This window comes from Centruroides vittatus, unplaced genomic scaffold, assembly GCF_030686945.1.
Source record: "Centruroides vittatus isolate TY-2023 unplaced genomic scaffold, ASM3068694v2 contig_815, whole genome shotgun sequence".
NCBI lineage: Eukaryota > Metazoa > Arthropoda > Arachnida > Scorpiones > Buthidae > Centruroides > Centruroides vittatus.
Window position 1 is genome coordinate 34,313 of NW_027122531.1, and position 25,885 is coordinate 60,197.

Below are 25,885 nucleotides of genomic sequence, written 5' to 3' on the forward strand. Positions count from 1 at the left end.
AATTACATTCTAAAAACAAGATATATAATAATATATAAATTCCATGTTTTTAAAGTTTCTAGATTTTATTGTTAGTGAAAAGTAAAGAAATTATTCGAATTTTTCAAAAAAAATAAAGCGTAATTTAAACAATATTATAAGAAAATGACGTTAAAAATTGTATTTTTCTATACTGGGATTAAGATCAACTTTTTACTTTTGGCTGGTCGGTGGGCTCGCGTATTCGGACAATCCACCCTCCAAAATATTCCTGGAGTTTCTCGACCCGTCCGGATTCGATTCCTGTTTCCCAAACGCCACCATCCAGCCTTGATAAACACACTGGCGCGAGCTTTTGTATCACCTCATTATTTCATTATTGTTATTTATTTTTTCTTATTTGAAGAATAAGAAAGGAAACTATTAGTGAAATCATAATTTTTCAAGAATTTTTACGCATTTTTAAAATCCTTTTTCAGAGCACTTCGCGGATATCCACAGACACGTAAATAGACTTATTGATGATTTTATAATCTTTATAATCTGATTGAATTGATGGTAAACAATGTTTTTATTCCGTCAGTGTTTCATGAATTGAGAGATAATTTCAATTGTTACAAATATCTCAAAAAGCCACGGAAAGTTGAACTGTAATTTATTATTTATTGTATTATTTATTTACATTAGATTTATTATTTATTGTATTTCTAGTCTTTATGCAAAAAAAAGAAATTACTTCTCCTCGTGATAAAATCACTCGTTATTTAAAATAATAAACGTTTTTGAATATATTTCTGTGTTAAAATTTGTTATATTTAATTTAATATTTTTATTAATTTAAGTCATATTTTGTGTTTTCTTGATTAATTTGGTGTGAACATATAACGTATTAAAATTGAAATAATAAATTTACGGAAAAATTTAAATGATTGAATAATTATCTTTAACGTTTATATATTATGATTCTGATAACACAGACTAACTAGGAGCAAATATTTTTCTATATATATTATTATGAAAACATGTTCTAGCATCAATAAAAGGTTTTCCATAAATTTAAGAATATTTCTTAATTATTTAAATTGAAGAATTTTTAAATACAAAGAATGTTAGACCTACGAAATACATTAATAGAATGCTTCTCTTTCAGTTTACATCTCCGCTCGTTATGTATTGGTATCATTTTTGTTTTTGGTGTTTACGGCGATGCATTGTCAAAGAGCTGCGTTAAGTGTGGCAATATTAGCTATGGTTAATCATAGTGCTATCTACATTATGCATAATGAAACTTATTCAGAAGATTGTCCGCAACCGTTACAACAAAATGATACGCTAAATTACAAAGAGGTAAGAAGTGATATTTAAACTACCAACGAATTGTTATGGAATTTGAAGAATTTGAAAACATTAATAGTAATTTTATTCTGCCGCAATTAGTTTCATCCCGAGTGTATTATCATTATTATAAAATAATGATGATTGGATGGCCGAAGCGGTTGAGGCAGGAGAGTTTTGGAGGACCCGGGATAAAATCCGAGCGAGGGACGAATCACATGAGTGTTTTATAGACAGTAGGTGCCGGATACACCATGTTCCGTTCTTCCCCACCCGGTCGCCTCCCTTATTGGTTTGGACGAACCAATGATGGACATAGAAAAAGGCCCTCTTGGTCACCGCAGGCCAGAGAGATAAAAATGAAAACAGTATAATGTAATACGGTAATTTACAATCTTTTCTGATAGAACAGTGCTTGAAAAATAATTCATTAATATAAAAATAGATACAGAGTTATATTCAAAGCAGATGACTTGAGAAAAACTGATGCTTAGATCACGAAAGTTACAAATAGTGACAATATTGAATACAATACAATGTGAACAACACTCATAATTTTTTTCCTCGAATGTACTGATATGATCCTCGAAGATGACATAATTGAAAAAGCAGCAAAACGTTTTCCTTACCGGAATTCATAATTGAAAACTGGTGAAAGTTCTATTGTCTGTATTCAAAATCAAAGGTGTGATCAAGGGTCAAAACTAGAAACTAATCAGTAAGCAGTCACTAAATTATTAACTTTTGTTTCTCGAACACACATTTTAAGTACTGAATTACAGTTCTTGCTATTTCTTCTACAGCATTTTAAAATATTCTTCTCATTTAGAGTCTTAAAAAACTGAAATTTAATGATTTTTAAATCATTTTACATTCTACGGATAAGATTTTATAAGAAAAATGTAACAACTTTTAGCTGAATTTCTACTTCTTACTCAGAATTTAAAAGAATACATACATATATATACATATGAATTTTTGATTTTGTGTAGTTTCTGTTTGACATGAAATCGGTTACCTAAGTATTTTATTTATTCAATATTTACATTTTTTTATGCTATTCTTTTTTCAGGGTTCCTATGTTTGGTCACAGCCGACACAAGGAATAATTTTAGGAAGCTATTTCTACGGCATGGTGTTTGCTCAGTTTACAGGGGGTGCCATTACGTACAAGTTCCGCCCAAAGGTAGTTTACGTGATTTGCACCTTTCTGTCATCATTGTTTGTACTTTTGACACCTTTCACTGCCGAAATTGGTGTTCCAATTATATCTTTGTCTCAAATTATTATTGGATTTGCTCACGTAAGCATAAAACTATTTTAATGTATAGATTCATTCATCAACGAACGTTCTTTAAAAAATAATTTAATTACAGGGACTTATATTTCATTCCACCTTCACACTCTTAGCTCATTGGAGTCCGGAAAGCGAAAAGACAACACTTTCATCAGTTTCCATAAGTGGTGTTCAAGTCGGATCAATCGCTGGTTTAATCGTGACTGGATATCTTTGTAAACAAGGAGATTGGTCTTTTACCTTCTATATTTTTGGTAAATAAACGTTATATATTTACTGAGAACAAATATTGTATATTTATTAAATATGGTTTTACATTTCAGGAACGACTGGAATTGTGCTTTCCGTATTTCTATTATTTGTAATATATGATAGACCACAAGATCATCCCAGAATATCTGAGAAAGAGCTGATATATTTAAACGAAAATATACCGAATATAAGTTCGGTAGAAAAAGTAATTGCAAAATTCATTTCCGAAAAATTTTTTCGTAATTCAAATTTACGCAGGATTTGCAAAAGTAGTATTTAAACCGAAGAAAGATTTGATTTTGTTTGGGCAAGTACAACATAATACATTTGAATCTGACAGCGTTGAAGCAGATCAAAATGAATAAGGATTACAAAACGATTCAACGACATGAATTATTACAAAAACCATGATTTGAATTATTTTTGTATCTGGATCCATTATTGAAAAGATGTTCGTTATTGCTTAAACACCAGATCTCCAATGGAGATGATTAGGACCAAAACAGTTTAATATTTTTCTAATCGTCCAAATGATATATTGAAAATCTTGGAATTTCATATACAAGCAGAGGTAGCTTGAGATAAGCCACTACTAGAGTTTCTCATTTCCCGGTGTTTTGCTTGTTCCGGGATTCCCGGATAAAAGTGAGCTGTTTTCCGGTTTCCCAATTCAATTGATGTGAGTGAAATCGTCATTAATGCATTTAAGAGAAGACAGATGTTAAGTGTTTTTTCACCTGTAGCCTGGAAGATTTCTAGTTTGTTTTCGAGATTGTAGTACTTCTTTTGTTCTCTGGTATTCTCGATTTGTCTATCTTGACTGCTTTAATAGAAACATCAAGCTTATAGCCTAATAATTCTGCAGTTCGTTTGTCTTTAATAATCAGGTTTATGAAGAAAAATTTCATACATGCAGACTTCGTACTCGTTCGTATCCTGTCCCAATTTGCACAGCCTAGTGTTACACAGTTATTGAAGTTACTGAGCATGGTTAAAAATTAAGACAACATAAGCATAATTATTCCAGATGTTACAGGTTCTGACAAGTAAAAAATTTTCAAAGTCCTGCCACAAATAATCTATGTATTGATTATTGACTATTTGTGGCATGCCATAACAAGCAAAAATTCAAAAAACTAATAAGTAGGTTTAAAATTAATAAATACAAATGTATTCTGACAGTTTATGAGTTGATTACGCTTTCTATTTGCAACATTTCCTCAACCTTAACACAAAATAAGAAAAAAGTGAATTTTTAAGAAATTTGCAGTGTTTTCCGGGATCCCGCTTGATAAACCCTAGCCACTACCTAACTGTAGCTTTCCAAAGAAAGATAAAATAACGAAATCTTTCGATTTTTATTACATAATAATTCTATAAATTATTATAGACGATTATTTTGTATGCTGGTTTGATCGGCTTTGTTTAAAGTGTCCTTCTGTGACAGCACTTTAAATAGTGCAGTGCCTTTTCCTAAGGCCACCTCTCACTCAGAGAAGTCTTGCAGGTATATTCTACTAACTTATCTCTCCTCTCTTCTTTCACAGACGAATGACATCAATACGAGAGACGAAACTCATCTTCCAGCGACAAAGGCGATTCTGGCTACTGGAAACGATCTCATATTTACTGTTCTACTAAGTTGATTGTAAGTCAAGTTATTTGCGCGGGCAATACAGTACAGAGAGTTTTCACAAAGACATATATAACCGGCAAAACCCGATTTTACGCCAAACTAGTTTGGCGTAAGCGTCAGGCCAATCTAGTTTAGAATTATTATTCAAGTATATTAATGGTTAAATATATTAATGGTTAATTTAAGTTCATCATAAAACACAAATATGTTCATTTTTAATTTTAGTTTGATTTTAAAAGTTATTTTTATTATTTCGAAAATATTTTCAAAAATTCAAACGAAAGTTAATTACTTTTAAAAGTGCATGGCTTAATAAAAAAATACAAATTGATAAGTAAGGATTAGCTTATTTTTATTTTATAGTTTTGTACAAGTGTTGTGTCACTTCTAATCAATACCGTTTTTGGTTAATTTTACCCTAGGTATCGAATTTGGTGGCTCGTCTCCGATTTCAGCAATCAGAAGGCAGGGAACAGTGGGGACGCACGTTCTGACCTAACCTAACCTATTTTAAAAATTTGGTTGCTAATAATTATGGTAATTTATTAGAATAGGTTAGGTTAGGTTAGAACAGAACGTGCGTCCCCACTGTTCCCTGTCTTCTGATCGCTGGAATCGAAGACGAGCCGCCACCTTCGATATCTAAGGTGACATCAACCCCGTTTTTTATAATTAAGTAGATTATGTTTGAATAAATATTGTTCATCTGATTGATTGCCTTTTAATTTTATTTTAACTATTAATATATTTAACCATTAATATACTTGAATAATAATTCTAAACTAGTTTGGCCTAGGCAAAACTAGTTTGGCGTAAAATCGGGTTTTGCCGGTAATATCGGGTTTTGCCGGTATAGTTTTTATGAATTATAATGTCGAAATGTCGGGTAATGTTGTCTTCCGAACAAGTGGAAATTAAGTTACAGTGAAACATCGCTTAACTTGCATAATTCGTTCCAGAATCTTACTCGTTAAGCGAAACAGTTTTTCCCATAGAAATTAATGTAAAATACGATAATGCGTTCTATGCCGAAAAAATACTCAAATAATTTATGTATATCGTTTATTCAAAGAAAATTATACAATATACATTGTCAAGGAGCGTGAATCATCATCTTTTCTTCTAGCGCGGAATGGACCAACCTGGAATGCGAATTCGATTTGCGGAAAACAAAAAAAAATCACAGATAATGTCTGATAAACACGCCAAACGATATGCCAAATTCTTGGGCTATGTAAAGGCTATAATTAAATAGTAAAAATTAATTAATTTGACTAGAGGTAGGCAGTTATGATTCCATCTCGTATTAAATTTAATAATTATAAATAATTAATTTTTAATTTAGACATTTCTAATATTTAATTTGGAATTGGTCATTAAATTTAATATGAGATGGCAGCATAACTGCCTACCTCTAGTCAAATTAATCAATTTCTACTATTTAATTATAGTCTTTACATAGCCCATGAATTTGGCATGTCGTTTGGCGTGTTTATTATATAACGGGCGATGGTTGTTGATCTTTATACATAATATGCGTGAACACAAGTTTGGAAAAATTTCTGATCACAAACGACAGTAAGATGCTGGCGGAACGAGTGCTAAACACATATTGATGGAGCATGCTCACAATCAAGACTTTCCCTGTCCTCGTTACTCGTTATGCGAAGTGCTCGTTAAGCAAAGTTTTACTGTAATTCGTAATTCATTTTCTAATTCACAAGGAGAACGTTGCTACGTGCAAGTCGTGTAATACTAACAAGTAAATACTAACATTTATTTCGTAGTTAAAGACATGTTATTTACCGATCTAACAGGATATTTCTCTATTATCAATGTTTCAACTTTTTCATGAGAAAGTAAAACACAGACTATTTGACGAGCGGAGTGATTTGCAAGTGACATCATTGCGTTACGAGAAAACGTGCTGGTATCCTTGAACCGTATGATTGCTAGCGAAGAAACAATTTTTTTGTCACTAAATCGCTTTCCTTATTCGTTTTAATTAATAGTTTTAGTAAAAAACTGTAACAAATAAGTTATATATATAATTTTTGAATTTTCGTAAACAGTACGGTCTATTTTTTAAGGAACAATATATAATACATAAGTAATTTTGGTTAATGTTACCTTAGGTAGCCAAGATGGCGGATCGTCATTAATTCCAGCAAGGAAACAGTGAGACGCACGTTCTAACCTAACCTAACCTAACCTATTCTAACCCTAATAAATTACCATAATTATTAGCAATCAAATTATTAGAATAGGTTAGGTTAATTCCAGCAAGGAAACAGTGGGGCGTGCTGTTTCCTTGCTGGAATTAGAGACGAGCCGCCATCTTGGCTACCTAAGGTAACATTAACCGTAATTTTAATTGTAGCGTATTTATTTACACATAATTCATTACTCGTATTTGTGTCTTTTCTTACATAGACTATTTCTTTTATTTCCATTTTTAAACTAATACCAACTATAAGTTTCACATATATTAAAAGATTGTTTACTACAATTCTTTCTGTAGGCGTACACATTTGCAAGTGATTTAATAATTCTAATGTTAAGAGTTTTTTATACCATATTCTTGATTTTTTTTTCTTTCTTTTCTTGTATGTGACCTTATCTTATTAGAAAATTAGTGCTCGCTAACAATCGTATGCCTCAAGGATACCTGTAAGTTTTTCGTAACGTAATGACGCCACTGTTAATCGGCTTTACACCTTCACGCCATTCGTTAAATAGTCCGTGTTATAAAAAGAGGGAAATATTGACCGTAGAGAAATATCCTCTTAGATAGGTAGATAACATGTGTTTAATTACCAAATAAATGTTAGTACTTAGTACTACACGACTTGTATGTAGCGGCGTTCTTCTTGTCAGTTATTAAAATTTCTGTTTGTTGAGAAGACAACTTTATCCGAGACATTTTGACATTACTCTCCGTAAAAACTTTATAAAACAAAACATATCTTTGTCAAAACCACGTAATTCTGTAGTATGGAATCTATATTATAATTCTATACTCTGCTGTAATTCCGGAAGACGAGTTTTCTCTCTCATGTTCACGTCATTGTTTCCTAAAAGAAAAGACGAGAGCTAAGGGATCAGAATGGCGTTTAGGGAGATATGCTGATATCTCGATACGTAAACAAGTTATTAGCTAATTAGCTAATAATTTGCTTACGTATATAATAATAAAGACCAGCTTGTGACGTAGACACTGTTTCTCGAAGATGAGAGATAAACCATGTTCAGTAACGCAAAATGCTCAGTAAGAAATCTAATTGGCTAAAAGAATGGAGCTGTGCTGAGTTAGCAAGTTAAACTTATCGTGTGTAAAAATAGCGAACGATATAAACATCATCATAATCATAACTCGCCTAACCAGCATTAACCAAGCACATAATGGTAGCCGTCGGCTGGTGAGAGACAGGGTCCGACAAATTCGGGACAGACCTCTGTAAAATTTCTGGGATTTTGATCCGAATTCGATTCCGGATCCCTTGAAGAGCAGGCCGGCCCCTTAAACTGTCTCGGCCATCCCATCATCATTTTTCATCATTCAATAGGTTTTGTTTAAAATATGAAAAATAAAGCGTAAAATAAGTATTGCTGTTAGTAATACTGTATTTGATTAAAATCTTTTAGTATTTTGATTCGTCGGAGATGTTTACAATAATGAAAACATTCTATTTTACATTTTGTTTTTCAAAGCTGAATCTTCTCGTTTCCTATTATATCACTATTTTAGATGAATTTGGAAACTTTATAGATAAATTCAAATATTCAATTTTATTTCAAAATTAGAAGCCGAAAGTTCCATGGAAAGCTATATTAACTTCCAGAATAATATGGGTTTCTACATTCACAAAAATATGCTGGGGTTTTGGTTATTATTCGTTGTTGACTAAACTGCCATCATATTTGAAGTTAGTACTTCATTTTCCTATTCAACAGGTATAGTACGTTTCTATTATTTACTTAATCACATTGATATAATTAATTAAAATTAAGCATTAATTTATGTTACAGAATGGCGTTATCAATGCACTGATTTACTCAGTAGATGCTGTAACAATATTTTTTTGTGGATTTATGGCAGATTTTGTTAGGCGTAAATTCTTCAGTATGACTACGACAAGAAAAATTTTTGAAGCATTTGGTAAAAATATTATTCCGTGTTTTTATATGTAATTATTTCATTATTAATAATTGATCTCATCAAAGTAGTTATGTTATATATTTCATTTTTTTTCTTTTAAAGGTACTCTTGGTCCTTCATTTTGTATTCTAGCTATCACTTTCTTAGGTTGCGATAGTACTAAAGTAATTATGTGCTTAACTGCAGCAATGGGATTCTTTGGCTTTTGTGTTGCAGGAGATATTGCGTTAGTTTTTGACTTGGCTCCCGATTTTGCAGGTATGATAATTTATGCTTTATTTTCAATTTAGATCTTGTGTCTTTATTTTATTGCCGTTTGATAGTTTGGGAGATATGTTCTAATAATGATTATTAAAAATTTTAAATGTTTTCAATGAGGAATTGTTTAAAAATTTAAATTATAATCCTAAAAAATTGAATTATTGGGCTGCAGTTTGAAAAAATTATAGAATTATAACTTTCCACTATCGTTCGACCGCCGATGTCTGTCCGTCGGAGGACGGAGTTAGATATGTCAGTGGTCTCCAAAGTGGGGTATGCCAAGTTTCCCTAATATGGTATATAATATATAACATATTATATTATATTATAGGGGGTACAACTTATAATTATTTTCGTCTTAGGGATACACGATCAAAAAAGTTTGGAGACCACTGAGATAGATGAAAGTCGAGACCAGATATGGAAACCTTAGGGGCGGGAGGCTCCGATTAACTTTATACGAACTTCCGATGCAAACCGAAAGTTATGTTATTTCAGTTCAAAACTTGAAACGTGAAATTGAAATTATAAAACCTGAAAGGTGTTGGATGACCGACACAACTCTATTATTAAACGAAAAGTATGATGTACAGGGGCAAGCCACTACTAACTTGAGGTGGAGAGCATATATTTTACATTAAATTAATTAAAAATATGATTAAAAATTGCAGCCTGGCATTGTAAAAATTTCACAATAAATAATTGCTCGTAAACATTTAAAATTCACTTCTTAAATACATAAATACACGCTTGCTTAGAGCCTCTTAGTGCCCACAGAGCGGAAAGAGTTTCAAAACTGTTTGTTACTTGAACGTCAAAAGTGTCGTAGTGGTGAGTTTGGTGCTATTTTTTATACGAAAAAGTCTTCCCCGTGTTTTCAAATGTCAACATGCCAGATTTGATTGCATTTGGACGCCATTTAAATCTCTCTCCAGACGGCGCCGAATAATACTTTTATGACGATCACCTGGTATTTCTACTATAACAAATTAACAGAATTTCAATCTGTCATAATGGTTATTTCAATTATTTAGATGTTTTCGGCATTCAAGCAACCTTTTTATCAACAATTCGAAAAATGAGAGATAGTATAAAAACGTATAAACGTAACTTTTTACATGCCGACGAATGAAGAATGGTAAAAATAAACAAACATATACAACATTAATTAATTTTATTATTTACAAAAGTCTTGTTAACGCTGGATTTATGCCTTCATAGACGACAAATGGTGAGTATAACCCAAACCTATTTCCACTGAGTTTGAAAAAATACATTTTAATCGACAGTAAAACATACTTTTCTATCTTCTGTCATGAACTATCGGATGCTACTCCTTGTAGTAAATATGTTTATTACATTGAATAGCAAATATATTTTTCTCAAGAAGTGTATTCGATGCAATATAATAAAATTTTGCACTGTATTTTCAGAAACGTCAGACTAAATTGTTTTTCATTATAATAAAAACACAAGTAAAACGTTTTAAACACACTTTAACGCTTTCCTACTAATTTAAATGATTAAAATATTACTAGATAATCGTCTGAGACTGTTTGAGGAAGAACACAAATTTACGCAAAATTTCGTTTTATGCCATATCTGCTGACACACAACACCTGTGTAAAACAAGACCATACTATAATGTATTTCCGTAAAAAAATATTTATTAAATAGTGCAAACCATTATATTAAATAAAAAATTTTATTTTTAAATTTAATAAAATTATTATGAAATGAAAATTACATGTTTTCGCCGTCTTAACTCAGCTAAAGCTCTTTGTTTTCATTTTTGAATCATATGATTATGTTTGTATAATTCAAAAATAGCAACTCACACGATTCATTTGTTGGTATATGGATATTGAAAATCAATAAAAAATGCCAATGTTTCTAATTTAAAGTTTCTTTGCCAATGTTTCTACAGAAGTATCGGCATATTTCGAAATTAAAATTCAGATTTAGTTAATGTTTTCGAATATTCCTCATATTGATTTGGATTGGATTTATGTAATAAAGCAATGCAACTTATAAGCGATCTGTAAAAGATGATACTGCCTGGGAAGACTTTCTATATTACACACATGGAAAAAGTGGGATTGGAAGTGAAAATTGGAAAACTCCATGCAACCAACTCATTAATGGGTGTAAACCTGCAGCCAAACCATGATAGGATCAAATACTAACTTTTATCAAAGATCAAGGTCTAAAATATCAAAGATGTGACCTTCCACCCCACCCTGTTTTTATCCATCGTAATACAAATAAAATTTTTTATTATAGCAGATTTCTTAAACTGATACATTTAAAGCATTAGAAAAACATTCTCAATAACAACATCCAATAAGAGAAAAATTACAATAAATTTAGATTTAAAAAAAAAATTTTATTTTTAATTTCAGGTATTCTCTACGGATTAACAAACGGTTTGTGTAGCATCACAGGAATAATCTCACCTTATGTTATAGGGCTTATATTAGACAAAAATGTAAGCTATAATAAAATTTGCATTTGTCAGTATATTTTAAACTATATTAATTTATTTTTGAATTATTTAGCAAGGAGATATGGTTCGATGGAGTTACGTATTCTATATGGCATCTTCTTTTTATTTTCTTAGTGGTATGATATTTTTGTTAGGAGCTACTGCAGAACTTCAACCGTGGGCTATTGTAAAACCACCGGATAAAAAAGAAGTAAAGAATTGATCGCAATAAAATTAAGTTCATTTAGAGATTTTCATGCAAACTCATTACAAAATAATTATGTAAATGATGATTTAATATAATAAATTTATTTGTTAATTCTTCAACGTACTGAAGTATCTCTCTTATTTGGCAACTGCTGTACTTACAATATAAGATGTTTATATTATGTGCTGTATTTATATTTTTCTCTAATCAAATTTATTATGTAACAAAACAACAATATGTTAAAACAGACATCATAAATGACATCTTTTTTTCATCGTTAATAAACTTTTAACAGTAAAATCTAATTAATTGATTTAACAATTTTTTAAGTTGAATAATAATGTGATATTTTCCAATGGAAATTATGAGGACATTTTAAACATTTTCTTTAGAAGCATTATATTTTTGTTCTAAATACGAGCAGTGAAATAAGACCCAAGAAGAGGAAGCAACTGGCCCTGGCTAGGTGTACTCATGCGTTAATTTGACTCTAATGACTGATGAAGGATAAATAACGAAACTTCAACTATTATAAAAAAATTATAAAAATTACGATGTCAGTTCGCTGTTCTGGGGAACCGGAATCATGTCGGGCGAGAAACTCCAGGAATTTTTGATATTTGAAATTTAGAAGTAAATTGTTTTCGTAACGCACTCATTTCTTTCCATTACTGTTATACTATAATGGCACAAACTTTTTGCATTATAACATCTCCCAGTAACCATCTGGCATAAATGACAGCTTTTACAGCTTAAATCAACGTCTCATATAAATAAATATCAAAGCGAATTTTTGACAGATAATCTTTACCTGTCGTCATTGTATTTCAATGTTTTTTGTTAGTTCGATCTTTTGAAAAATTCGAACTCGAATGTAAGTTTACATGAATTTCATAAAATTGAGATTTCCATTTGTTAAGATATAGGACTGTCCACAAATTATTGTGACGTAGATATGGTGGGAGGGCGTGCAGGTAATTGTTACGATACGTTACAAGGCAGGGGTGTTTACAAAAACATAACGTAATGCTAAGGCCTTTAAATCTACTGGTGTTTCTTAAATATGTAGCAAGTAGGGTAAGCTACCAGTAGCTTTTTCACCAAATGATAACTTTTCACAGTTCTGTGGAACATTCTCCACTACATTCACCATCGTCCGAGCAATGGAGAATCTTCTACAGAACTGTGGCAGTGGCTGTTCTACTCCTACACCTGGGTGCAACTCATGCTGTTACTTCCTTATTGTACCTGCTTTTCCATCGTACACTGCTAAAGACCATCTCCATTTTATTGTTTATTTATCTTATCTTCTCTCGCAACACCAATGATGACGGTCTCAGTTACTGTTTCCTTAAAAATTTTCTATCAAAATTATTACTTTATTGCTTATCCTTTTCTTTAAATGACACTTTCCCGGATTTCTATTAAAACTGTCTTGTGTATTAAAAGTGTTCATATTACTGTAGACCTAAAAAAATATACCCTCCATTTCCATCGTTCTTTTAATGAGTCTCAAAAAATAAACTTTCCTTACGATCACTTCTGCTCAGAGGATCTTTTATTCAATCTGTATATGTTAGAGCACCTAGCACCACAATGTGGTAGCTAGGGAGTCTAATATACACGTCCAACATATCTAAAACAGACCATTCCCTAAAAATTCCTAAGGATTTTTGATCCGAACGAATTCGTTCCAAGACTTTCATAGTAGTAGGCTGTCACCTTAATCCAGTGGTTCCCAACCGGTGTTCCGTAAGCATTTCCCAAGTGTTCCGCAGATTTAGTTGCAAATCGGAAAGTGTACAATCGTATTCGAGCCGCCGAATATCAAAAAATTAAAATCATAAAATTTTCATAAACTTAAATATATATGTACGACTCGTACTTATGGAGTGTACTACTGTTTCGAATAAGATAAAGGCAATGATAAAAACTGAATGAAATATGTAAAAAACATCACGCACAAGTTTCCCATTAAAGTTATTTAGGTACATTTTTTCCTGTCTTAGAATTGGCATTAATAATATGAGTAGAGATTTTGAATTACAGTAGAGCGTCGTTAATCGGAACGCTGGTAATAGGAACGGCCGGTAATCGGAACGATTTTCAGTCGGACTGTGTCGTGCTGAATCAGAGTCGGTAGATTAACTGGTCTTTCGACTAATAGTTCAAACTTAGCTAGAGACAATATTTGCCGCTAGTTGGCGCCACTGTTCGCAGAAGAGCGTTGTTCTTGCTTTGGATTTACGGAACTCAGTGATTTCGACCTATAATAATTGTTTTTTTTAGCTACATAAAAATGCCAACGTGCTTTGTGCCAGGATGCAAGGCAGGATATAAGTCATCGAACGAGAAGAGACATTTCTTCCGTGTTCCTAGCGATAAGATTGAGAAGTGGATGCGATGCATTCCACGAGACGACAAGATGCTAACAAGTAAATGTTATGTTTGTGACGTACATTTTGCGAGTAGATTTATTTTAAAAACCTACTCCCATGTTATAAATGGAGAGAAAGTAGAAATTCCACGAGATCGCTGGGCATTAACGTCAGATGCATATCCATCAAACTTCCCTAATTGTCCTAAGTACATTAGTAAGTCTGTACCTCAAAAACGATCAACGCGATGTCTCACAAGAAATGAAGAACCATCTACGAAGAGATACCGAAAAGTCAATACCAAAGGTAAATATTTATATGTTTTTTATGTAATCTTAATCCTTAGTGAGCCATGTAACTTTTTGCCCTTGCCTGAGTTGCAGTGGGTCTCTCGGACCCTGTGTTTTAATATAAATTTTTCGATTGGAAGCTTAAGACATCTAGTCTAAGTAAAATCAAATAAAAAAAAACGTTCTAATCTCATGTTGATCGGGCCGAAAAGTTGAGAAAAATATAAATTTTTTCAGTATTTTTAAGGAACATTTTATATTTAAAAAATGCTAACTAAAGATTGAGCTGGGTTTGTGAGACCCACTGTGATTCACTGAGGGCTATCTCTCTGTGGCCTAACTTTTCTTATAAATACTTTAAGATTAATTGTCTGATTTTTTTAATATTTTTTTATCAATCATTAGATTTGCATGATACACACTCTCAAGTAACAACTGTAGAAAATGAAATAGAAGAACCCTCCACATCTGAAGCAGCAACTACACAGCATCCTGAGCTGTTATATATCAATAAAATCTCTGCTTTGCAGTCTGAATTGTTAAAAGTCAAAGAGGATTTGTATCGGTGTAGAAAGCAAAAGATGATCTATAAGAAGAAACTGAAAACTCTTCAAACAGAAAATCTCAAGCTTCATCAAGAAAATGCTGAACTTAAAATAAAACAGTTGTCAGCTGATAAACTTGATTCCTTACCACCGAGACAGAAACTTGTAATAGAGCACATGCTGAAAGCATGCCATATAAAAAGCAAAAAGGGTATGAGATATGACATTAATTGGTTACTTGACTGTTTGCTTTTAAAAATTAGGTCACCATCTGTCTATGAATTTTTGAGAAATAATGATTACTTGCCTTTACCTTGTCAGTCTACACTGCATCAATATATTAGAGGCATTAATGCCAAATTTGGATTTGATGAAGATCTTTTTGTTATTTTAAAGTCAAAATTGGAGACTATTCCACAAACAGAATGCCAGGGAGTTTTAATTTTTGATGAAATTACACTTCAAAAACATATAGAACTTTCAAAAGCTACTGGTGAAATGATTGGACTTGTTGATTGTGGTGATAATTCTGTGTTGCGACAGAGTGAATTTACAGCAGGTGATCATGGCCTAGTGTTTATGTTCAGACCTCACTTTGCTAGTTGGGTACAATGTATTGGCACATTCTGTTCAAAAAGCTCTGTCCCAGGTACTACTGTTGCAAAACTTATTTTGCAAGCAATTATTCATTTAGAGCAGTGTGGCATAATAGTCAATGCAATAGTTTGTGATGGTGCCAGCACAAACAAAGCAGCTTTAAAAACTTTAGGAATTTGTGCAGACACAAATAATGTACAATGCTCATTTACAAATCCTGCTGCAGATAGACAAGTACTGGCAATTATTGATGTACCACATATTTTAAAATGTATGCGAAACAATCTTTTGAAAAGTAGATACTTTCAGGTAAAACTAAGAAAATAAAGTGTTTTCACCTAATTTATAATATAAGCCATTGCATTATTCTTCATTTTTACTTTTAGTTTCCTGAAGGAAGGGTTGAATTACAGCATTTTAAAGCAGTTGTTGATGAAGATTCCAAATTACCAAAGGGATTAAAGGCATGTCCCAAAGTAACTGAAATACATGTTAATCCGAATAACTTCCAGAGAATGAGTGTATTGCTGGCAGCTCAAGTAACACTTTTTTTTTTTTTACTTATATAATCTGATTTGATAAGAATACTTTTATTTATTTCATTTCTTTATAGATATTTAGTAATACTTTTGCTGATGCTATGCTGTTTTATAAACAGCGTGAGGTTGCTAGCCTAAAGAATGCAGATGTTACAATAAGTTTCATACGTCGCATCAATGCTCTTTTTGATGCTTTAAATCGCAGATTGCCACAGGATGGAATCAGACATGATTCAAATGATCTCAAGGTAATAGTAATGATTCACTAGGAAAAACTATAAATGTTTTAATAAACAACTTTTTTAAAATAGGTTATTGAAGAATCTCTAGAATGGTTAAATAGATGGGAAACATTCAGATTACAGATTGAAAGCAGTGATCAAAAGGGATTTTTGAGCCACCAGACAGCAGAAAATCTACGCTTGACGCTAACTAGTATCTCAGCACTCATTAAACAATTGCTTCCAAACTCATATTATATCTTGACAGCTCACTTTAATCAGGACCCATTAGAGGTAAAACTGACTTAGTGTAATGATTATATAATCTTGTATTAAACTCTTAACTTATGTTTTCTTTTCAATTAGCGTTTCTTTGGAATGATAAGACAAGGAAGTGGAAGCAATTCTCATCCCACAACAGTACAGTTCTTATACCTGTATAGACTGATGACTGTGTACAGTTTGGTTCGTCCTCCCAAACGAGCATCAGTTCAAACTGATCCTGGATCTTCCCTTGTTACTTTAAAAAATCTTCTTCAGAGTCATAAAAAACCATTTAAGGAAGTTCAAGAACAATTGGAAGAACATTTACAAAATTTGCTTTGTAATCCAAGCCTGCCCTGTGGAGATCCTACTGATAATGAATTATTAGATCACGATTATTGTGCACCAGAAACATTTAAGTTTATTTTACATTATTTAGGAGGTTACATTGTTCGTCATCTGCTGCCATCACTTGGTTGTGATGAATGCAAAAATATATTAACAGCAAAACCTGAAGATGCTGCACCAGAGAAGACATTTACATTCATCAAATCTCGAGGAGGTTTGTTATATCCAAGCTATAAGCTTTGCCAATTGATGTACTGGGCAGAAAGCAAAGTATGTGAACAATTAACAAACCCAAACATGAATGTTTATTTTTCAATAATGGATATTATATTAAATCAGTGTTCTGTTACATTGATGATAGGATGCCACAATGCTGGTCACAAGTCCTACTTGACCTCCAGATTTTTGCACTTTTTTGTTACCTGTCGATTGCATTTTTTCACGCGAACGATTAATCAATCATTTATTTCATCAATTGAAAGTAAAAAACATAGAAAAATTTCTCACTTAAAGTAAATTTTAATAGCGCAAATAATAATAATTTGTTTGTATGTATAATAAATTTTTAACGTATAATAATTGTACTATTATGTCAGTTTTGTTCCTTGTCATTCATTTAACTGAATATCAATCTTTATTAAATAAACATTTCTCAGCGATGGAAGGTGTTTAATGTTTTATTAAGTGTCATTTATTTATCCATAAACCTGGTTTTGGGTTTAAATAAAAGCCTTTTCATTCTTATAATAAAATTCATAGAAAATTATGAAATCGAACTCGAAGGTTATATATAACTTTCAATAAAAAAAAAATATTCGACCTCACTGAGATTCGATCTAGCGCTCTTGTAGTGATTGCAATGCCCCTGGTGGTAACATTTGTCTCTAGTTGATTTTAGCTACTAGCGAAGATAGGAAGTCGAAAGACCAGTTAATCTACCGACTCTGGCTGAATCGAACGTTTTTGATACTAGATTTACTTCTAAAGTATAATTTTCATGTTTTTTATATTCTTCAATATATTTATTTTGTTTGTACAAAATGCAGAAATAATTTTTAACGATACGATAGCCTCGATTATTATTATAAAAATTTTCGTTAGGCTTAAAATCGACGAAAATTCAACCCGAAGCGACACGCAACGGAGAAAAATTTGAACATCGGACAGGTTAATATATTTTTTCGTATCGGTAATCGGAACAAATGACTAATCGGAACAACCCCAGTCCCCAATTGATTCCGATCTTCGACGCTCTACTGTATAACTGCTCAATTCTAATAAAATAACTGATGACAAGCTTATGTATTTCATATTAACTTAAGTAAGTGTTCCGCTAAAGAAAATTGCTCACAAAAGTGTTTCGCATCCTAGAAAAGGTTGGGAACCACTGCCTTAATCGCACGGCCCTCGGCCATTTTTTAATTATCAATATGGCTTGTTGTTAAATTTAGCGCTGCTACAGTGCTGCAATCGTTACTGAAGGTCTTTTAACATCTGAAGTTGTTTCTCCGATGTCGATAGCGCCATCTGTTAAAAGCGAATATTTGTAAAACCTGTTTGAGAAAGCGGTTGATAAATGATGTATTCACGTGCGTTCGTTAGTAGCAATCGCACTGAGTCTCCGCTACTACGAGAGTGCGTTGATGCTTGTAGGCATTTAGAGACGAAGATGAAAAAAGAAAAACGACTCATCTACTATAGATAGTATCCTGATAAAAAAAAAATCTATGATTTTAAAATATAGGTTTTAGAAACAAAAAGAAGGTCACAATTGCAAAATTTAACCATAAAATGAATTATCTTGCCGACAGAGCACACAGAATAGCCGCGAAAAAACTTCGAGAAAACATTTACATTACTAAATTTTCATTCATAGAACAACATAATGGACACCAAAACGAAACTATCTCAGCCTTGGAGGACGCCATGTTGCTTTCCACCGTAAATACAAGCTCCGTTTTTGCCGTCCAACGGCACGCACTCCGGCGGAATATAGGAACGCGTTGCCGGGACGATATAGTCTCTTAACGGACTCACCACAGACGTCAATCATCCATGGATTCTCCAGTTCCGAAAAATGTAAATACGGGGGGAAATAGCCATTTCAGCTAACGCCCAACAATCCCGCCAGAGAGCTGGCAAGGTAACAGGAAACTAGAGAGCCTATAAAGAGAGAGTGGTCATAGGGATAGGTAGCTGCCGCCATGTCTTTTCCAAACTGCTTATTTAGCCGCAACTACATACTACACTTAGTTGATAAAAACGGAAACAATCTAGCACTTATTTAAATGAAAAATCGGGTAGAAAAAAATAAATGTCGTTTTTGACTTATAGAATTATTTTTTACTATTATTATTTGTTTTTTTAAGAATCGTACAATAAAAGTAAAATAAAACGGGTTTCGTTAAAAGCGCATAACAGATTACCGAGCTATAGGCGTATTTCTGTCTTCTGTGACGTCTTCCGTTCTAGAAAGTTAGCCATGTTGTTACTTAATGATAGCGACGCAACTCTTTAACGTTGCTATGATCACTGTCTTATAACGTCAGCTCTCACTTTAATCCGCCGGCCCAAGGTTCAAGCCAAAGTTGATTCGAGTTTTTTCGAGGGGAAATAAACCCAGATATGTTAGGCTCTATTCTTCACCATTCAGCCGACTCCATTGCGGGCCTTTTTGAACTTGCGACGGGCAAAAAATAGGCCGAGCCGAGTTGAACAGATAAAAGAATTTTAATGAGAATTCAATAAAATTCCCCCCTTTGCTGATTCACTTATAGGATAGAAATAGCAGACACGACACAATACAAATAAATAATGAATTTCAATTAAGAAAAGATATTTGCATTAAGATAATTGAACTATCTTGCAGTAATTTTAATTATTTAATGTAGAAAAATTGATTAATAAACTGCCATCAACAGCAACACGGCATACAGTGATACTATTGCACAGATGCAGCAGATTGTTCAGATGTAGCTATTGTCATTAATAATATTACTCGTTTTGCCATGTAAAAGTTAAAAGGGAATACATTAGTTGTATATGGCAACACGACACGTGAGGAAGAGTGCCTCTCGGGAGAACTTTCAATGAAAAACCGACCCCTATTTAGGTGTTACAAACATGAAGAAAACCCGGAAAATTCTGCATTGTCAGCCCGTTGGCGAAGCGCGAACTCGCGAAAAACTACAAATGTTCAGTGGTTTTGCCACTCGGCCACTGGTGGGCAACTCTAAAAGGCCTTCAATCCCGTTCATTATGAGTCAGACCATACCCACAATGGTGAGGGAGGGACGAGCTCAATGTATCTGGGACAGAGCTTTCATAAAAAATTGTTGGAGACTTGCTCGCCCGGATTTGATCCCGACTCCTTCAGAGAGGTGAGCCGAGACATTTACTGCCACGATCATCACTCTTTAATCATTATTACACAAGGACAGATTCGAAAATTAAAAAAAAAACCAAAAATGAATCATTAAAATTTTTTATCTTCTTGAATTAACGCGTAACAAAGAAACTCAACAATTGACCCGTTGATTATTTTGCTCTTTTATTGCGAAGAGTGCGATTTCGAGTGCGATTAAAAATGTTTTTTAATTCTGGCGATTATCGACCCTTGCCTCAATACACAATTTAAATGTGAAAAATCTCTTACCCCCTTGGGGTAAGAGATTTTTCACATTTTATTGTTATTTATGCAAATAAGAAATTCATTCGGAAAATTAATGGCTTTAAAAAGAAATTGCTCGGTGCAAATGATAATTAATTAAATTTAATTTAAATTGTGTATTAGGAAAATCGATGTTATTAAATTTTGGTTGTTAAAGGTCGAGGGGTGGGGAGATAAAAGAGGTCATGTGTCTTATCTGCAGTAGGGTCGGACCTAATGACAATAATACTCTTTGTTAGCATTTACAAATCTTTTGTAAAACCCATCCCTACCCTCAAAATTAAGCTTTTACCATTTCATAATAGTTAAAAATATAAAAAGTTTTTACTAAAATATAACAAAATGACTTAAAATTAAATTTAGTCATTTTTATACACATTTTTGAAAACTTTCCTTGTTTAGACGATGAATATATGGTCTGTCCATATGTGTAACACAGTGATGATAATTATTTATATATTTATCTATACCTATCTACACGTAAAAAAGGTACAGGCGGAAACGTATTCTTCGGCTCCATAAAAACTATAGACCTCTGTCGTGATGTTATTGGGGCCATCGTTAAGCGACACATACCTCCTATTATACGTAATCAAAGTTCGATAGAGCACAACTGTTCTCCTCTGCGATTGGCACTAAACCAAAATATCTCAGAGATAAGAATTACATAAAGAAATGAATTCTGAATTCGAATTAGGAGAGGCCCAACACGTCCACAGAATAGTAATAACATTAATTTGCTTATTTCATAGAAAATTTTGCGAAAGGTTATATAAAATGTTTTCCAAGTAATGTATTATACTTTCTCTATTAATTTTACAAATATTTATTGCATTGTAAATTCTTTCTTTCCACTTTTAGTGAGCGATTGGTTGAAGATAAGAAGGATTGTGGATTAAATAATAACGTTAGGGTTTCTGCAAGAAAGATCGAAAGGAACAAAGACTTCAGAAAGCAAGAGGATAGCACGGAAAATAGTTTTGGATATAATATTGGATATGCTATTGGATATACTATTGGATGTACTATTAGAGATAGAAAGGCATTGAAAAAAACCGGATCTTTCTTCAAGGCAGTATGGAAACCAGTCAAGAGGTGAGTTTCTGTATATGTCAGTACAAACAAAGTTCGATTTAGCTCGGCCATTCGTTCGCCTTTACAGTTCTCACTGAATCCGGTGTGATGCTGAACCGAAGTACCTCAAACAGCAGCACAATTATTGACAGTATTAAGATATGAGCTTGAAAACTTCGTAATTTTTATGAGAACGGCATAACTTTCCTATATTTTTGGCGCTACATGGAGATTTACCAAACTAGTTTCATTTCTAATCCAATGAAAAGATAAGCTACAAATGAAAATAATAATAACGAGCAATTATTTATTGTGACATCGTCACAATGTCGGCCTGCAACTTTTAATAGTGGAAAGTTATAGTACAAATTTTTCAAATCGCAGCCCAATAATTACAAAGCTTTTACAATAGTAAAATTGAATTTAAAATATCGCTGAAAGAATATCATTCAGAATGAATAAATATAACACTTTTTTATTCTAAATTTGATATATTGTAATACTTGCAATCAATCAATATAAATACAGCCGAACCTCCATGTTGCGCTCTCTATATGCTTTGATAATTTAATTCAAATTCAGATATAGGTTTTCAATAAATAATTATACTTGTTTTTCACATTCCAGATCAGCGCAGAAAGTATGGGAAAGCGTGAAAAGTGGAGAAACCGAATACGTTCGGTTTGAATAAGGATCTTTTTTTCTCCATCATTGAATCAAGTATAAGATTTATCTGCTTGATTTTGTCCGAGTTCGTCTCGGGTAAGTGTTTAATCGGAATGTTATTGTATTCTATACTCAGAACTTAGGAGATTTTCCACTCTCAACTTATAAATTAAACACCATTTCTGTTCCCGATGTACGGTACCATCAACACACAATGGCCAGGTAACAGGAGAACGGGAAACGTGTATTAACGTGGAGATACATTATGTTCTTCAGACGATTCAGATTTTACATATAGACAGACTAAGCTAGGCTTTCAAAGCATTAGAATTATATATACAGTGTATGTATATTCTTGTCCAAGTATCGACAAAAATATATTCTGGGGGTGTACTAGTCTCGTAACGTAGGAAAGCAACAGCATAAATAAGAGTAGAAATTAAAATACTCAGCATGTTTATGTGAATATGAGTACATGAAGATTCTAAAGTAACCAAATTAATAATAGTATATTTGAATCATAATAAATGACACAATAGTAGCGAATTAACAATTATGCATTGAATAACTTATCGTTTGATTCGTATATAATTATTTTTAGAAGGAAATTAACCTACTGATTTAAAACTTATTTACATAATTGAATACTTCAAATTAAAATATTAATTATTTTCATTTTATTTTCACAGATTTTAGAAGAAATTTAGAGATTTCATCTCTATGCAGTGTACATGCACTATTTCAAAATTTCAAAAATTTCAAAATTTATTTATACTTTAATGAAATTGCATTCTCATTATATGGACTTTCCGAATGTGGCTTCCCGAAATTTGTCTTTATTTCGATTATGACGCTTTAACGCAATTTTGACGTAATCCCGATTTTGACTCCAATTTGAATTATATCCCGATTGTGACGTCTCGAATATTGATCTTAACTCGATTGTGATTCACCAATTTTGACTCCCAATTGCGTCTCCTCGAACTTTGACTTTATTTTGATTGTGACTTTCCGAATTTCGACTTACCATAATTGTGTCCATTGTTTATCTCGTTGTCTAAATTCGTTGACCATCTGATGAAAGGAAGGCGAATAACACGAAACGAGAATGAAGACTTAGTATAGAAAACAAAAGACAAAAGATTTCTGAAATATTAAAGGATACGCATTATGAAATGGTAAGTGGAATTATTCTTAGGAATATACAAATTTTAAATAAATGTTGTTAAGCATTGTTTGTCGTTTCCAGATTACGGATCGTGATCCTGAACTTCTATGATTAAGAAGCGTTCGGAGATTTCGAGAGAATGGAGTTGTAAAGGAGTGCTTTTAACAGAGTAGGGACAAAAGTGACACGACCTTCTGAATTGGTCCCACCCGGTGTTGTATTTGTAAACAGGTGGGGAAACAAAAGGAGCACCGTCTTTGTTTATTGGACTTGCGAGAGGTGGGGCAATGTGTCTGCCACATGTTAGCTTGCTAGAAAAAAGTGTAAACAAGTGACGGACGTTATGGTGAGCTTGTTTCGTCGGGAGAACAGTCGACGTTTTGGAAAGCTTCCGATGAAAGGAAGAATCCTGATTTTTCGGAAGTTGTCGTCCAAAAACTCTTTAAATAGTAAGACGAGCGAGAGAAAAGGGGAGAAGGGCAAGAGACTGGTACACGGTAGTCTCAGGCACTTGGGAAGCCCGCTGAGCGTAGAGAGAGTGTTCTTTTCTGGTAAACATCTCAGGGAGGGGTTAGTGCGGAGACTGGACTGACCGCGCAGTCGAGCCAACTCCACAAACGGACTGAGGTCTCTCCAGAGTTTAATAGTTCCCGAAGGCCACGCTGATACGTGAGACACCACACTTTGTTGTCCTGTATATGTTACGTTGTCAAACTTGTATATTCTACGTATTTTGTTAGTAAATAAAGTTTAAATATTCTACGAATTGAATGTGGAGGTGTACTTTTCATCCAATCTGAATCAACTATTGGATCGTGATGCACACGGGACCCATCTCAACGAGACAGAGTTTCGGAAACAACATCACTAGATCTTCACGAGATCTTTACTGGAGTTAAAAAGATTTCAACAAACAACATGGATTCACCCGAATTACATTGAATTAAAACGCGTACATGATGCAGCATGGATAAGAAAAATCCAGAATATTGTGCGAACCTTTGTAATTTCTATGTATAAAGTTGAATTTCAAATGCGTTTTTATACTTTGTAAATGAAATCGATGTATTTTATGATACGATAATAATAAAAATTAAAAAACAAAATAATTTTGGTAAATTCTACGTGGGCGATTTATATATAAGGAAATTAGTTTGTATCGTAAAACCACTTTTTTTCTTTAAACGACTGAAAAATAAAATGTCTTCTACTGTTTTCACATTGTATCGGATGTCAATCATTCGAAGCATCCCTAGCGGCCAATGCAGTTATTTTCAATACTTTTCTGCTTGCAGTCCGTGACCAGATGTTCCATTGACTCTGCTCAGCGTACTCTTATCCTCCGTTAAATATACTCTACAATAAGAAAAAAAGAAAAGTGATATTTTGATCAATTTTGCAAGGTCAAACTCTGATGACATAAATAAGATTTTGTGTACCATAAATTTGCAAAATTTCTCATAACAGCAAATTATGAAAGAAGAAAACAATTATTATTTTACTAGCAAAGCACAGTTAACAATAATCAAGTGCAGTGCTGCAGTTCCAAAATGACGGATTTCGGTGCATTGAAATGTTTTGCGAATTATTAATAGAAAGATTTTAAAAGTAATTCATTTTTAAGATGCAATGCTTGTTTGGGAGGTAAAATCTATTATTTAAATTTTGTGTGTGCAGCTTCTGAAGTAGATAATAAAACATTTTAATATACAAGTTTTGTCAAATCTGACTTTAATTTAGTAATGAATATTATAAAAGAAAAGTCAGTAGAAACAGAATACAGTGATTAAAACCTTAAAATTTTATAACTTTACTGTCACATAGTAGAAAAATTCAACTTCGCACATTTTCACGGTGGAGGCAGCCATTTTGTGCAGCGAGCAAAGCAACTGAAGCGAGCGATGTAGACTTAACCTCGAACTAGTAAGACCGCTGCGAGAACCGCTGCGACAGCGCTTCAAGAAAACTAGTTCAGCAACTCTCTTCACGACATCGCTTAGTTTAACAACCGATAGTCAAATTATTTCTAACAAGTTTTGTTCGATTTCTTCCGATCTAACATTTGATATAAAATAGCTTTCAAATTGTATCTGTAAAACCTTCAAATTTGAATTTCAAAATTAAACCAATTTAAAATTTTAAATTTTATGCTATTGTTGGTAATAAAAAAATTTAGCTTACCGATACTTATTTAAAACAGTATAAATTTGCAGTCTCCATCACTAAGGGTCTGTAAGGGACCATTAGTGGGACGGAATTGAACAAAACTTGTTAGAAATCGTTTCACTATCGGAGACTCTGCGATAGAGACTGTATCGAGGATATGCATTATGTAATTTTGGGGAAGATACATGAGGCTGCATTATTGGATGTTACAGGTGGTTGGACGATAGTCGAAAAGTATAAAAATAGCGTCACGGAATTTATGGACAATTCTTACCACATATATAATTAATTTATAAATTAATTATATCTAGCTTGAAGGATAAAGCTGGAAATCTGAACTGTTCGAT

At 32.8% G+C, this 25,885-nt stretch overlaps 1 protein-coding gene across 1 annotated transcript; it reads left to right on the top strand.

The window, feature by feature from the left end:
• Positions 1 to 1,133: 1,133 nt before the first annotated feature.
• On the top strand, positions 1,134 to 11,662 carry LOC136982161 (sialin-like). Its single transcript, XM_067278589.1, has 9 exons — positions 1,134 to 1,326; positions 2,387 to 2,617; positions 2,691 to 2,865; positions 2,935 to 3,068; positions 8,304 to 8,453; positions 8,529 to 8,658; positions 8,761 to 8,916; positions 11,322 to 11,407; positions 11,478 to 11,662. The coding sequence occupies exons 1-9, from the start codon at positions 1,186 to 1,188 to the stop codon at positions 11,625 to 11,627; spliced, it is 1,353 nt and encodes a 450-aa protein (XP_067134690.1). The 5' UTR covers positions 1,134 to 1,185; the 3' UTR covers positions 11,628 to 11,662.
• The last annotated feature ends 14,223 nt before the right edge of the window (positions 11,663 to 25,885 follow it).

Excerpts from the sequence above, each read along its gene's own strand:
- LOC136982161 (XM_067278589.1), top strand. The coding sequence starts at position 1,186 with ATGCATTGTCAAAGAGCTGCGTTAAGTGTGGCAATATTAGCTATGGTT. Across the intron at positions 2,618-2,690 it reads TTATTATTGGATTTGCTCAC|GGACTTATATTTCATTCCAC; the intron begins GTAAGCATAAAA and ends ATTTAATTACAG. Across the intron at positions 8,454-8,528 it reads TTCATTTTCCTATTCAACAG|AATGGCGTTATCAATGCACT; the intron begins GTATAGTACGTT and ends TTTATGTTACAG.